The sequence below is a fragment of the Centruroides vittatus genome, unplaced genomic scaffold, assembly GCF_030686945.1.
Source record: "Centruroides vittatus isolate TY-2023 unplaced genomic scaffold, ASM3068694v2 contig_3283, whole genome shotgun sequence".
In the NCBI taxonomy this organism is placed as follows: Eukaryota; Metazoa; Arthropoda; class Arachnida; order Scorpiones; family Buthidae; genus Centruroides; species Centruroides vittatus.
Window position 1 is genome coordinate 165,819 of NW_027122110.1, and position 16,306 is coordinate 182,124.

The window sequence follows — 16,306 nt, forward strand, 5'->3', positions numbered from 1 at the left end:
AAAACTCTATAGCACTGAACCACCTTGCACCAGCCCCAAATTTTTGTTGTAATTACTAACAACAAAAATTATTTCAAAGAGGAAGCCTAAAAAATATCAAAAATATCATTTTCATGTATTTTCTGCATTTACATTTAACAGATAAGAAAAATAATTTTCATTAAGAAAAGTGATTATTGCTTAGGGTTGCATTAATCAGTACTTTAAAAACATGCAATAACTATAAAATGTCCAAAAATGTTTCCTCTTGATTTTTATTAAAAAAATTCAATAAAAATAAAATATTAATAGATTTTGATTGGAAATCATAAAGTCAAATAATCTTTAAGCAAATAAAAACTGAATTTAGTTAGATAAAAATATGTTGCATACATTACATTTATAAGACTAGACACCGACCAAATGCCGAAACTCTATCAAGCTAGTTTAAGGCTAATTACTAAATGAATTACGTACCAATTTTGGCATTTGGTTGGTGTCTAGTCTTATAATATATCACGTTTAGCGATGTTGATTACATTTATATATATAAGTTAGCTATGTATATGCATATAGTAGACATCCCATAAATCTGGACCTGTAGAAGTCACATTGATCTTTAGCAAAGAGAGGAGATCTTATTATATGGTAAAGTTTCTGATTTCACTAAGTCCTCCTATTAATAAATAAGGTGCAAGTAGACAATATATGTACAGAAATGTAAAACAGTATAGATATAGAGGTAAAATGAATTAACATTGGCTGCATTCAGCAGAGTCAATAGTTGTAGACGAGCAAAGATGTTTCAATCGGTAGCTGTTACATAGTTATATCTGCCGAATGACGAGTGACGTATGCATTGGAACAAAAACCAGTCATCATTGGTCAGTTTCGGGTAGCGTAAATGAAAGACGCTACTAAACGTGATGTCAAAATACCAAACATGTTCCAAAACAGTGCGACTGTAAAGGGCATTTAGCAGAAAAGTGCTTAACTGCTCTGGAACTGTTGAGTCTGCTGAATGCAGGCATTGATCTTTGTATCTTCTTTTATGGAAAAAAAAGCACAACACCGAGTAAAGAGGAATAAATTAAAGTTATTTTGACGGAGAGGACCACGGTTAGCGCAAAATCTCTGAAAAGTAGGCTGCATCCGGACTTTCCATCAATTGCATGCAGCAGTCCGAAAGCAGCCAGTTAAACTTTTCGGTGACATCTCACCAACAGTAGGTTCTCAACATCAAAATAACTCAAACCTGTTCCTCTTTACTCGACACCTGTAAGAATAAACAAGGATTAACATAAACTCTTACCAATTATTCTATGCTTAGTACATATTTTGGTTAATGTAACCCTTGGTGCCAAGATGGCGGCTCGTCTCTGATTCCAGCAAAGTAACAGGGGTACGCACGTTCTAACCTAACCTAACCTATTCTAATAAATTGCCATAATTATTAGCAACTGAATTATTAAAATAGGTTAGGTTAGAACGTGCGTCCCACTGTTTCCTTGCTGGAATGAGAGACGAGCCGCCATCTTGGCACCAAGGTTTACATTAACCTATATTTTATATAAAGTTATATTTACAAACGTTTGCTTATTATTTGTTTACATACAGTAAATTATTTCTGTTTTATTTTGATTTTTGGTGTAGGAATTTATGCAATATTTTATTTTATTTATTTGTTTTTATTTTAAAATAACGCAATTGGCATTTCCCTTACTTGAAAAGGAAGTCCGTCAATAAATAATAAATTTACAGCAACGGCAACATCCTCACTTTGTTCGATTTTCTTTTTATTTTTCTCATTAAAAATCAAACGTTTGAATTTCAATTGTCTGCTTTCCATGTTTTCTTAACCTATCAAATGTGCGATTTCGCCGCCCCCTGGATTTATTGGTAAGCAGTATTTCTAAATGATCCTAATATGGAGTTTTTACATGTAAAATAATGTTTTAAATTATTAATTTTATATCAAGGTTTAAAAATGCTATAAATTAATTTTAATGAACATTTGTCTATATCTTTTGTAAAATTATTCCCATTTTATTAAAACGGCGTTTTAACACGTTTTCAAGGATTTGACCAGGCCATTAATGATGCGAATACGCGACGATATGATCTGATATATTCGGTTCTTATTACATATGCAAAGTTTCTAAGAATCAAATCGTCAAGAACTTTTCGTATAAAATCCTAAACATCGATTATCTTAAAACACCCGAGTTTGACGGTTTACGAATTTTTTGTGTATCCCGAATATATCGTCCACATCACTGATAGCGGCTCAATTCAAGCTCCGAATGATACGTCTGGAACCTTGGCAGAGCTGAAGAACATATTGATAGGAACAAAAAAGTCAAAAGGAACCATACCTCTATGGGCGATCCTTCGCGAGATATTTAACAGGCAGCCCGGTCATATATTTTAACGACACTTATCGGCAAAGACTAAAGAAAATCCCGATTATTACGGCTATTTAGGCAACGTTTTCTCCGACGCCGCTCCTATTTCAACCAAACACGCCAGCACGCTTCTATTCCGCTATCTCTAACACATTACAACTGCCGACGAAAAAAAGCCAAGAAAACAGATTGTATACTCACCTTCAACAGCATCTCCTCTTGCGTCTCCCGCGACGTCCTCTCGCTACCTGGCAACGTCTAGCCTGCTCCTGATATTTCTTAGATGACTACGGGTGAGGCCGCTGGTCCCCGCCTCGGCTAGGCCCTGGGGGTCGACGACAAAGGTAGTGGTGCCCGATTTTGTCTGAAAAATCATATTCGCAAAGAAGTATCCTTTAATCACGCGCACTATAACACTAGCTGCACTACTCACTGGGCGGTCGTCATTCCCCTGCCGTTTGTCTTCCTCGCCCTCGTGCACGGGAACATCGAAATAGGGCTCATCTGGCGGCAGATGTTGATCCACGGGCACACCGATCGTCAGGAGTTGGAGACCCTGGAGATCGGGGTCCGGTAGACAGACACGATGTCCCCGAGAAACTGTCGGATTTTTGCCGATGTTTTTGGCAAGTGGGACAGGAACCGCGTCCTGTACAGGCAGGTACAGGACGCGGTTCCTGTCCCGTAGGTGCAGCTGTAGCTCTGCAGGCTCTCGTCTGTGCGGAGCGACTTTATGAACTTCTTCAGCCAGCGATTTCTGCACTCGATGTTCTGAGTGTAGGTCTCCGGATCATCGGTATCAACGAATCCACACGGAGAAAAGAAAAATGTGGTTTTTAAATAAAGCCCGTTCATTTCTTTCACTTAAGTAGGAACAATATAAAACTTATTAATTGAATAATAATATTATTATTCAATTAATAAGTTTTAGACAGAAGACACAAACAAACAGACTTTGTTATTATATTAGTAATAATAATAATAACAAAGTCTATTTGTTTGTGTCTTCGTTTGTTGTCTTTTTTTCTCAACAGATGGCGGTACTTCATAACACATTAAAACAAGGTTACTAGATAATAGCGAGGTTGAGATCGAAGCTTTAAACACGAAAACGTGTACGTCGGACGTTTAGCGCCGCTTTCCTGTAAGCCTACAGGTTTGACAATGGTGTTTGGAAAGTCAAGTTGCAGAATAAGCACCGGCACGGTTTCATAAACACTACAAGTCAGTGGAATTATGCTCGACATTCCAAACGCCATTGTCAAACTTCTAGGCTGACAAGAAAGCGGCGCTGAACGTCCGACGTACACGTTTTCGCGTTTAAAACTTCAGCTTCAACTTCGCTATTATGGTTGAGGAGTTGCTATTGTAGAGTGCGTTCTTTTATTTCTCGCGTACACTCCGCGCGCGTTTAAAAATTTCGGCGGAACCCGTTCCGAGATTCCATCGAACAGCAAAACGGTTGCTTGTAGTTGTGTTTATAGTGGAAATCAACATGGCATCCTCCATGGCTCAGATAGTTTCGTTTCAGTGACCATTATTGGTTTTATGAATAAAAATTTAAACACCGTAAAAGCGTGTGTTAATGCACACAGTCATGTAAATAAATGTCATCTCGAATTTTTTCCAAATGGTAGCCCGTATTCTAATTGTTTCGTGGCTACATTGAATACTCTGTCAGTAGGACAATCCATTGTATGATTAAATTGTACAATCGAGACCATAATTTTAACTTTTGTCTCCAAAAACGCATAAAATCACAGTTCCCTCTATCACGATACTATAGGATAGTATGGGCGCTACCATCATTTTCTTTCTTTCACCAAATGCCTACAAACAGTAGCGCACGACCGTGATGGCCGATACGCGGAGCAACAATATTAATTAACGAACGCGCCCTTAATCACCCTTCGTTTTCGTTCTAGAGACAGCAGCTTTTGATCATTCCATAGGCAAAGTTTGCGAGAGTCGCGTTATTATCTATGCATTTTTAAGTGGTATTTTTACTAATTTCAGTTTTATTTTTTGTGTTTTTTGTAACATGCGATTGTTGGATTCCTGTTTAGATCATTTAAAAACAGACGCAGGAATATCGTTTGCTTTTTAAATAGGGAAAAGCTTAGCTAAAGTTATCTCGATTTGTTTTCTTTCCTGATACCATCGCAATGCAAGTTACATTGCAATAGTTACATTATAATGTAACGTACTGTACAGTACATAATATAAATACATTATTTATTTGTTAAAAATAATTTCAGAAACCTCTAAAATAAAAGTCGCAGAATTAGAAAATGAATCATCAGCCTATGATTCCAGTGGCCATAATACTTTGATGAAATGTTTTTCTTCACAAAACCTTAAAATTAACAAGAGAAAAACGTGAACAGTTGCAGAAAAAACTTAAACACAACAAACAATATACTAAAAAAAATGTAAAAACTTTATTCGAAAACCAGAGAAATGCTTTAAAAAGTGTAGAAAAAGACACAAGTGACGTCACTACGTCAGACTTTTTTAGAGGTGTCGAAGAGCGTAGTTTATAGTGTAATCTTCCGGTATAGCACTATCTCGTAGACTACGGTAAATTTAGTACAGTATTGGAATTTCTAGATACACACTTGCGACGCAAGTTTGTTTCGGAACCGCAGGTATGTACTGTACCGACGATTAGAAATAGAAGCGTATCGTCAAGTTTGTAAAATGAGAACAACAAACTTATTGAATAAATCGACGCTATTTGTGATTGCAATTCGTTTGATTCCAGTCGGTTTCATCCTAAACATAATCATTTGTTGTATTTCGAACCGCAATATAACTACACCCGTGATGATGACAAAACCACTGGGAAGGGGTGACGGAACGTCGGAAATGGTCGTTATCGCTTCTCGGCCTATGGCTAAGATCGTTTATAAATATCTGTTCTGATCAGCTTAATATCTGATTCGCTTCTACAAGAAGCTTCGATATTAAACTGTTTTTTGGAAACTGGCGAAGAGTTGGAGCTTGCTCCTCCTTTGCCGCGGGTTGACTCGAAATTGCACTACTTTCGAGAATAGCCCACTACCCTGCGGGGTAATAGTTCAATAAAGACTAGAAAATTTCTCTTTCAGTTTTAGCCGAATAGTCGCTATTTCCATGGCTGCGTGTGCGCGCTCTCAACGTGGGCTTCGGGAATTTTAACAGTCCTTTTTTGCTTTGTTTCCGGAACAAAGTCGAATGGGTCAGTCGAATAACATGTTTAAAGGAGGACGCACACATGCGTCGTGGCAAGGAGAAAAGTTGGTTGAATTCTATCTTTCGCGGCGGTGGCGCCGCCAAGACGCATTTCTATCAGCCAATTATTATTATGCAAAATTCAAAATGAGAAGTTAATCACATCCCGTTGCTGTGCCGTCATTGGAAGCGATGGAAGCGCCGATTCCACCTTCCAATGACCTTCCTTGAATTTTATAAAATATAAATTTTCATATTTTAACGTACTTTGAATTAATTAAAATTAATATTTTATTATAACTGCATTATGTATCTTTTACAAATTTCTATACTACATGTGAAAAAAACGATAAGATTGCTATTGTATATTCGAATAATTCGGTGGCGGAAGGAATGTCGAAACCGGGTCAGTCTCCAATCAGCCAGATTATATAGGCATTAGCACATGCGGTTTACAGTGCACCAACCTCACCCGGTTTAGCTGGTAGAAGCGACACACGCGTAAAGAGTACGCGACTTTATATCCCGGAGCGGTTGTGGGCTGTTAGCCGCCTGCTAGATATTCGGCCACCTTCGCCCGATTATGTGAATCATGAGCAGACTAGATCAACGGCGGGCAACCCGCGGGCCAGCTACGGCTGGCGAAAAGTTTCTATCCGGCCCGCGAGATCTTTAATAGATTATTAAATTGGAAAAATAACTATTAATAGTTATTTTTCCAATTCTTTGTAATTTTCGAAAACGATAAGAGAAATAAATGTAGTAATTAACTTTTTATTTATTTATTTCATATTTGCAGACTAAAAAAATTACAAGTCACAAGAAGGCGTCAATTAACTACTACGGCGCGGAAAAAAACGTAAAATTTATTCTGGCCCATGTTATAAAAAGGGTTGCCCACCCTAGACTAGATTTATAACAACCCAACCGATAGGAGTTTACTGGCACGTTTTTATGATAGTTCTGTATAGTTGACAGGAGTTTAAAAAAACTCCATTAAAATATTTGATATATTTATTCTGCGTTTATTCCGCTCTCCCATCTTATATTACTTACGGATTCCAATGTTAAACCGGTGATATTACGATTTAGTATGTCCCATCTGTAAGGGGATGCAGAAAAAACGTGTACAATTCTAGTACAGTGTTAAAAATTAACTGTTACTTTGGCAGCATCATTTACAACCAAATTTAATGAATGAGACATACAGTACATACAATGGTACAAAAAAAAAGCTTTAGAATTTATTTTCCTTAAATTTACGATTTATATATCCGTTGTCATAAAAATTTGTCTTTCCACTGTTTTCCCAAGACTACAGATATTCAGGTACAAAGTAACTGGTTTCGACTTATTTCTACTTAAGAAGTGACTAAATAATTAAGAGATTAGAAAATGGGGACATAAATAAAACCCTGTTGAAAGAGCCAGAATTTTACTTCAACAAAAGCTTAACAGAACCAATCACTCGCTCAGTACAGTGGGAAACTGATTTCCGTGTACACCTGGTATTAAAACGAATTAGTTAGAAAACGAATGACTATTAAGTTTAACATAGTTAGATTTTTACAGCTACGGTGAGAAACGTTTAAAATTTACAACAGCCCTGTGGCGTCCTTTGAGATATACTAGTGATGCGACAAAAGAGGCATTTGACATTGACCGGTATCGGCACCCTCGGGATTTGGCACGCACACACTCACTACACACCTACCTGGACCGTCACTAGTTCCATCCATTAGCTTCTCGTATCAAGATATTTGACTAAGTGGATTGTTTTAAGATTTAAAAAGTAAAGAATATTTTATGTTATTTTTATGTACGTTTCTTTACAAAGCTATATTTTAATTATAATTTTCTTTAAAAGTATATTAATATAATCGAACAATATATTGTACCAGGTATGTATATTCACCGCACATTTTATTTCACCGAGTAAGTTTTTATAATTTATTTTTAATTTTAGCCCTTATATCGTGGCTAGCGATTCAGAATGTAATTGTGATATTAAAAATACATTTAGAGAAGTCTACAGTTTTTACTGGCTTATCGAACAAATGAATACGAATGGACCCTAGACCAGTGATTCTTAACAGGGGGGCCGCGGCCCCTGGGGTCCATAAGAAGTTTGCCGGGGGCCGCCAAATTATGCAAAATTTTTTTCAGAATATAATAAAAAGAAAATTGATGTATAATTCGAATATCGTATTGAAAAGTGAAATAAGAAAGATAAAGTTTTCCTATTTAGTTTTTATTTATTTATTTTGTATTTCTTCCTACATACAACTTTGTTAGTACAGAAGAAATAAATGTAAATATGCTACTTACACCGCAGTATTTACTTCTTTTATTCCAAAGCAATTTTAAGAAACTATTAATGCTTGGAATTTTAAAAATAATTAGGAAAAATAGTAGGCTTTGAAAATTTAAATATTTTTGCAAAAGTTATGCAAAATCCTTACCACAAGTGGGCGTTTTAGTTTTAGTTTAGTTTTAGCATCGACGTTGGATCGATTTATCGACATGTTTCTTATTTTATTTTCTGTTAAAAATTAATGAGTTTTCATGTTTAATTGTGAAGTTTGAATGTTATTTAAATAGATAATGAAATAATAAAATTATGATTTACATTTATTATATAAAAAATAAAGCAATAATAAAAAAATCAATTTATTATAGATAAATTATCAAATTATCAAATATAAATTATTATTAAAAAATGGGGGTCACAAAAAAATTATGAAATATTTGGTGGGCGGCGAGTATAAAAAGGTTAAGAACCACTGCCCTAGACCATCACTGACACGCAATTAACTGATTGCCCCTGGAAGTCGACTTCTTACAGAAACACAGCTTCCCTGTCATCAAATGTCACGGCACGCCACTTAATCACATCCCTTCATGTTCCGGGAATGCGGGAGGAAATTCGCTATGTTGCGCATGCAGTTTTTTCGTCTCAGACAATTCGTCGTTAAATAGGATTGTTCATGTAATTAAGCAATTCGGTAGAATGACAGGGATGTGTGTTAATGAACGTAAATGTAAAATAATGAATATTCGCCGATCTCTTGGTTGTGATGTCGTGTGTCAAGAAAGCTGATGACATAAATATTTTAGGCGTGTGGTATGGAACGAATAGCTATCAGAAGAATTTAAATTTAATATTGAATAAAATTAAAGAGGCGATAAATGATTGGAGTATCAATTGGCTTTATTTACCAGAACGCCTATTATTGTCAACAAGGTTATTTTTGCTAGAATAATGTATTTATTATATGTTACAAGTTTAAGGACTGAAGATATAAAACAGATTGAGTCAAACGTTTTTAAATCTTTATGGCATAAAACGTTTGAACCTATGAGCCGCAAGATATGTTGTAAATGTTCGCTGCAGCTTACTAATATGTTGAATAATCTGATAAAGCAAACGCATCCACTTACTTGTGTGGTTGAATACATCCTAGGGCCGATCACAAGACGAATAAACTCGGTCTATTACTAGAAAAGGTTTGCTCACCACTAGACCGAGTTTATTCGTCTTGTGATCGGCCCTAGGATGTATTCAACCACACAAGTAAGTGGATGCGTTTGCTTTATCAGATTATTCAACATATTAGTAAGCTGCAGCGAACATTTACAACATATCTTGCGGCTCATAGGTTCAAACGTTTTATGCCATAAAGATTTAAAAACGTTTGACTCAATCTGTTTTATATCTTCAGTCCTTAAACTTGTAACATATAATAAATACATTATTCTAGCAAAAATAACCTTGTTGACAATAATAGGCGTTCTGGTAAATAAAGCCAATTGATACTCCAATCATTTATCGCATCTCTAATTTTATTGACAAGACTATGTCTTGTTTATAAAATCGTACTGTCGTTTTTGTTACCAGCTTAGAGGTATGAAGGAGTACATGTCAAGAGTTCATATTTGGCACAGAGTATTAGGTGCCCAAATAATTTGCGCATAAAAAAATCCAGACTTGTAGGTAGTCAGGGGACCGAGAACCGAGTCAAAATAAAATACAAGATGGCGACCCTCTTCTACAAACAAGCAAAACAGGCACCTCACCCCACCGAAGTCAGGGGGGAGAGTACCACCCAAAGTCATTCTAAGAAATGAACTCTGACCTTAGGACTGAATACGTAGTATCTTCTATGTTAAATAAAATTTGTAATCTAATTTTGTAAATTTGGGAAATTTCAAATATGACGTTAAAACGGTTTTATGTCGTTACAAGTGGGTTTTTTTAACATTATCTAGTATAGTAAAATCGTGGGACCGATAAAAATTTGACATGTAGGGCAGAGGGCGCCACCGCGTGACCTTCGCTCTTTGACCTCACTTTGCTCCTAAATTCTAACGAGGAGACATCTTTTTACTTCATTTAGTTAACTTTTCGATTCGACAGCCGTGCCGATGTTGAATTTATATTATATCTCGACACTATTGTAAATATCGCGTAGCCGATACAAATTAAGTAAATTATCAGTTTCTCAGTTAATTTTTACCGGCAGAACAAAAGACGCAGAGCACGTGGTCGAGGTCAACGTAGACATTACGGACAAAGTAGGACGTGCAACGTACAGATTTTAGCCCCGCCACTAAAGACGTTATATTAGGGTTGTCGTTACATCCAATGATTTTATAATCGGGTTAAACTGTATATTGTTTGTGCAAAATAAAAAAGTAATTTCGGAGATACAATAGCCACGATTATTTTTTTTTCAAAAACGAGAAATTTTCGTTACGCATCGACAAAAATTCAACCCTGGCCGTCACGCAACGAAAGAAATTTCGACATTGGATAGGGTATACCTGGATCGGTTAATTTCACCGAAAATGCATCGTGGCCGGCGAAGTTTGAACGATCGCGCTCAAAACCAGCGTTATCCATAAAGATTTAAAAACGTTTGACTCAATCTGTTTTATATCTTCAGTCCTTAAACTTGTAACATATAATAAATACATTATTCTAGCAAAAATAACCTTGTTGACAATAATAGGCGTTCTGGTAAATAAAGCCAATTGATACTCCAATCATTTATCGCCTCTTTAATTTTATTCAATATTAAATTTAAATTCTTCTGATAGCTATTCGTTCCATACCACACGCCTAAAATATTTATGTCATCAGCTTTCTTGACACACGACATCACAACCAAGAGATCGGCGAATATTCATTATTTTACATTTACGTTCATTAACACACATCCCTGTCATTCTACCGAATTGCTTAATTACATGAACAATCCTATTTAACGACGAATTGTCTGAGACGAAAAAACTGCATGCGCAACATAGCGAATTTCCTCCCGCATTCCCGGAACATAAAGGGATGTGATTAACTTCTCATTTTGAATTTTGCATAATAATAATTGGCTGATAGAAATGCGTCTTGGCGGCGCCACCGCCGCGAAAGATAGAATTCAACCAACTTTTCTCCTTGCCACGACGCATGTGTGCGTCCTCCTTTAAACATGTTATTCGACTGACCCATTCGACTTTGTTCCGGAAACAAAGCAAAAAAGGACTGTTAAAATTCCCGAAGCCCACGTTGAGAGCGCGCACACGCAGCCATGGAAATAGCGACTATTCGGCTAAAACTGAAAGAGAAATTTCCTAGTCTTTATTGAACTATTACCCCGCAGGGTAGTGGGCTATTCTCGAAAGTAGTGCAATTTCGAGTCAACCCGCGGCAAAGGAGGAGCAAGCTCCAACTCTTCGCCAGTTTCCAAAAAACAGTTTAATATCGAAGCTTCTTGTAGAAGCGAATCAGATATTAAGCTGATCAGAACAGATTTTAAAAGCCTTTAATAAGAAAAAAAAATTATTTACAGGCGGGACTTAGGCAAATAAGTGGCAATATTAGCCAGAAAACTAAAATAACATAATGAACAAGTGGTCGCGACATGGGCTTGGAATCGCCAACCAGATGGTTAACAATTATAACCAGAGCACGCGTGACATGGGCACATAACTGCCTGCCATAACATAATACAAATACCTTGGAGGGAGACAAGGTTGAAAAGCAAATGATGGTCTAAGAGGAAAGTCTAAATGTGGCTACTGACGTTGTGGGGCTGGAGCTATTGCTGCACTACGGTTGTAGTCGCCTAGATGCTGTCGATAAATGTCATTACTCCATCGTATAGAGTCACTAACCATTAGTTTCCTCATCAGTGATGCATATTTTCGGCCGATGCCCAATCGTTGGAGTGTGGCTTCATTCTGGGGATCGTAGCCTCCTAGAGCTCCTACCACAAAAGCACTGATGTGTGTGTCGTAACCTCGTTCTCTGAAGTGATGTACTAGACCGCTGTACTTAGTGATTTTTTCCTCACGGGCAGCTTCGAATGCAGATTGTCCATTCTCAAACGGGGTCGTGACGTCCACAATTGTCGCAGTCTTTGTAGGTTCATGGATGATCACGAGGTCCGGGCGGCAGTTAACTTCATACCCCGGGATCCGTTGATTCACTAAAACCGTTGCGTCCTTTTTCTGGAAGGCTTTAACCAGTCTCTCGAGTATCGCATTATGTCGGCGAGTTATCAACCTGAAATTTGACGGACAGTGGCAAAGTACATGAGAGAGGGTTTCTCTGGAGAAACTGCAACGGCGGCACTTTTTGGTTTCGTTGCCAAACCTCTTGTGACCACGCAGGGCGACCACACTGAGCCTGGCGCGGTGCACAAAACGCCAATCGGTGAAGCGGGTGTAATGTCCATTGTTGAGGAAATGGTTGCTTGCTGCGTGCCTTGCTGTTACCCCGTAGACCTTTCCTTGATCAGGCTTGGAGAGGAGTTTACGTAGGTATGATTCTTTTAAGAGGCAGCACAGAGTTCGTTGGCAGTCTCGCGCTTTGACAGGTAGTTCTTTTGCAGTGATGACGGGTAGATTGTTGTCACCAGGTATCCAGGAGATGCTCAGCTTTTTCCGCAGGCGTCTTGAGGCCATCCTTAGTCTTGTCCACATTGATGATATGTCGGTGGATTCTGTGCCGAACTCACCGTCTACTGATCCGTCCAAATATTTACACGTATCGTTGATGTTGGGGGTTCTTCTGATTCTTCTCTCCGTTACAGCTTTTAAGGATTTCCAGGCGATTTCTCTGATGGCTTGATCTCTGGAATGGAAGATGTGGGTTGCATGGCAGATTTGGGCAATATCGGCGAGGGCGCTGGAGGGAGTCACGTTGGCTCCTCCTTGTTGGTAAGGCAAGACGACGACCTCCGCGCTTGCCCGCTGCGGTAGTCCCAGCCATCTCTTAACGCATCGTTTGACGGTTTTGTCAATCTTGTTAAGCTGTTCCTTTGGATTAGTGCCTGCGATGAAACAGAATGAGAGTTTTGGAGTAACGAAGGTATTGAGTGCATCGATCTTCTGCCACGGGGCAAGTTTTGATGCATCCAGCTTGCTTACTACGGATATTATGCTGTCGAAAGTTGCATCCTCGGTGTCACACTTTGTAAATCCCGTTGGCACTCCCAGATGTCTGTAGGATTCGTCCTCGCGCAGGTTTGGAATACGGTCGCGGTTGAGAGTGAAGTGCTCGGGGCCAGCACAATGAGCTTTACCTGCAACAGACAGAGTGGCACATTTCTGGATGTTGAAGTGGAATCCGGCCCAGTCTGCCCATGTGGAAATGGAGTTCAGCTGATCTTGGAGTCCTTGTGCAGATTCACTTACCAAAGCGATATCATCTGCATAGGCTAATACATCTATGCGATGGTTGTGGATTTTGTAGCCTTTCCCAAGGTTTTGAATACGGCGAAGTGCTGGCTCTAAAGCTAAAATAAAGAGTAGTGGGCTTATCGGGCAGCCCTGTCTCACGCCCGATCTCATCATGATCGGATTGGTGTAGCCTGTGGAGGTTCTTACCCTTGTGGTGCAATTTTCGTATAGGCGCTGGATGGTACTGATGGTGTTGTGATGTGCTCCATGCCATTTAAGGGATTCCCAGATGACACTGTGGGGAATGTTACCGAAAGCATTGGCAATGTCTAGCCATGCTATTAGGCAGTTTCTTCTTGTTCTCCTGGCATCTTGAATTACAGTACCTAGAAGGAAATTGTGTTCGATGCACCCTTGATAGTGCAGGAAGCCCTTCTGAGAGGAGGAAAGACGATTATTATTGGTGCACCATCTAAGTAATCTGTCCGCCAAACAGGCAGTGTAGATCTTGCCTAAAGTGTTTGACAGACAGATCGGACGCCAGTTGTTGATGTTGTGCTCACTTCCCTTCTTGTAGATAAGGACTGTTGTTGAAGTTTTCCAGGACTCAGGGATATATTCAATTCTGGTGATGGCATTGAATATGGCAGAGATGATTATTCCATCTGGATCTACTCTTCTCCAGTGTAGGTAACGTATTTGGTCCGGTCCGGGAGCAGTGTTGCGTCCTTTGGCCATCCTTGCTGCCACTTCTTTTGGGGTGAATGGAGCGCAGAACGGGTCTTCCGACGGTTCCAGTTGGTCCTGTTCAATAGGGATAGGAGAGCTACAAGTAAAGGAAGAGCATTCATTTACCTGTTTAAAGTGTTGGTATATGCTGTTAGTGTCAATTTTGCAGTAACGGGAGTTGCTTTCAGTTGCATAGTCAAACGCTCTTTTCCGGTTCACTCTGTAGAGTCTTTGGAGCTCGCCGGCTTCCAGTTGTCTTGGTCTGTCATGGCTAGATTGTTGACTTTGGCGTGGGCTGTGAATGTTGCAGATATTGTTCACAAGGTTGGTGAAGTCTAGTAGGACAGTTTCCAACATGTCCTCGTCGAGGACTGAGTCGAATCGAGATGCCCATGCTGATACCCATTCTGGGGGGCGTCTAGGAACACCCGAGCTCTCAGAGGATGCCGCCGAGGTCGAGGGTCGGATGTGCTGCTCAGTGGTCCGGAGTGGTTGTTGCTGCTCGTTGAGAGAGATGAGCGATGTCGAAGCAGGCAGGCTAGGTGAAGGAGCAGGAGCAGGGTGGTCTGGTGGGCCTGTAGGTGGTGCTGGATGAAGTTGCTGCTGGGATGGTGGTTGTACAGTTTCTGGCTGCAGAGAAGAAGTGTGATTGGAATTTCCCGGACAGGCGTAGGGCGGCGAGGAGTCCAGACTTGGTGACGACAGGTCACTATCCACAATTGGTTGAACTGATCTCGTTGTTCTTTGCCTGGGTGGGGCGGGACCCGTGGGTGACGACGGCGATGTAGAACTTTTTGGTGACTGATTGCTGGCAACTGGGGTAGATGCAACCGTATGATGAGGTTTTCTTCTGATGTATTTTTTCCTAGGTCGTAACGGGATTCTCAAAGTCCTGCGCTCAGCTGGAGGTGGTGGCGGAGAGGCCGCGCTAATACTGGCACGGCAGGACTCAGACTTTGTTTGATGGGACTTCATCGCTTTCAGCTTGGCCAGAACGAGGCCGCAGGCACGGCACTCGAATTGGAGTGTGGTGGAATGTTCCCGTTTGAGGTGGCGTACCAGTCCCGCATGATCGATATAATCACGAGGGATGGGCAGGCAGAGCTCACAGCCAAAAGGGGGCTGAAGAGGAACAAGGATCGACACCGATGTCATGGCTGGCTAAGACAGTGGAGAAGAGGAAGTGAAGGGAGCGGAAAAAACCTCCTGGGGGCTGTTGAGCCACCAACTAAGTAGAGGTAGGAAGTAAAGACTAGTGTAGTGGACCACTGCACTAGTGGAAGGAGTCAGGTGGGCCTAAGCAGCCTACCTGGATAGAGGAAGATTGTTGAGAGAGTAGCGAATACACGGTGCATCTAAACCGTGCAGGCCACTCTCCCAGCAGAAGAGAGAAGAAAAAAGGACAGTAAGAGGGTACCAAGAACGATACTTACCACTTGGCCGGGGAGCAGGAGGTTGGCTCGAAATCCGAACGAGATCTGTTGTGGCAGAGATCAGCAGTGAAAACCATTAAGCTGATCAGAACAGATATTTATAAACGATCTTAGCCATAGGCCGAGAAGCGATAACGACCATTTCCGACGTTCCGTCACCCCTTCCCAGTGGTTTTGTCATCATCACGGGTGTAGTTATATTGCGGTTCGAAATACAACAAATGATTATGTTTAGGATGAAACCGACTGGAATCAAACGAATTGCAATCACAAATAGCGTCGATTTATTCAATAAGTTTGTTGTTCTCATTTTACAAACTTGACGATACGCTTCTATTTCTAATCGTCGGTACAGTACATACCTGCGGTTCCGAAACAAACTTGCGTCGCAAGTGTGTATCTAGAAATTCCAATACTGTACTAAATTTACCGTAGTCTACGAGATAGTGCTATACCGGAAGATTACACTATAAACTACGCTCTTCGACACCTCTAGAAAAGTCTGACGTAGTGACGTCACTTGTGTCTTTTTCTACACTTTTTAAAGCATTTCTCTGGTTTTCGAATAAAGTTTTTACATTTTTTTTAGTATATTGTTTGTTGTGTTTAAGTTTTTTCTGCAACTGTTCACGTTTTTCTCTTGTTAATTTTAAGGTTTTGTGAAGAAAAACATTTCATCAAAGTATTATGGCCACTGGAATCATAGGCTGATGATTCATTTTCTAATTCTGCGACTTTTATTTTAGAGGTTTCTGAAATTATTTTTAACAAATAAATAATGTATTTATATTATGTACTGTACAGTACGTTACATTATAATGTAACTATTGCAATGTAACTTGCATTGCGATGGTATCAGGAAAGAAA

At 39.6% G+C, this 16,306-nt stretch overlaps 1 protein-coding gene and 2 non-coding genes across 5 annotated transcripts in view; 1 reads left to right on the forward strand and 2 right to left on the reverse strand.

Annotated features, from left to right (window-relative positions):
* The window catches only part of LOC136973709 (nephrocystin-4-like), a 46,576-nt gene extending 44,735 nt beyond the window's left edge, over nucleotides 1-1,841 (reverse strand). For all 3 annotated transcript variants that reach the window (XM_067268453.1, XM_067268454.1, XM_067268452.1), the window contains exon 1: nucleotides 1,703-1,841. In XM_067268453.1, coding sequence (XP_067124554.1) covers nucleotides 1,703-1,828 — 126 coding nt within the window. In that variant the 5' untranslated portion in view covers nucleotides 1,829-1,841. The remainder of the gene's footprint in view (nucleotides 1-1,702) is intronic.
* A 3,420-nt stretch (nucleotides 1,842-5,261) lies between these two features.
* LOC136973715 (U2 spliceosomal RNA) lies at nucleotides 5,262-5,450 on the forward strand. The gene has a single exon (XR_010880539.1). It is a non-coding gene; the product is annotated as a U2 spliceosomal RNA (small nuclear RNA).
* A 5,803-nt stretch (nucleotides 5,451-11,253) lies between these two features.
* LOC136973716 (U2 spliceosomal RNA) lies at nucleotides 11,254-11,437 on the reverse strand. The gene has a single exon (XR_010880540.1). It is a non-coding gene; the product is annotated as a U2 spliceosomal RNA (small nuclear RNA).
* Nucleotides 11,438-16,306: the final 4,869 nt, after the last annotated feature.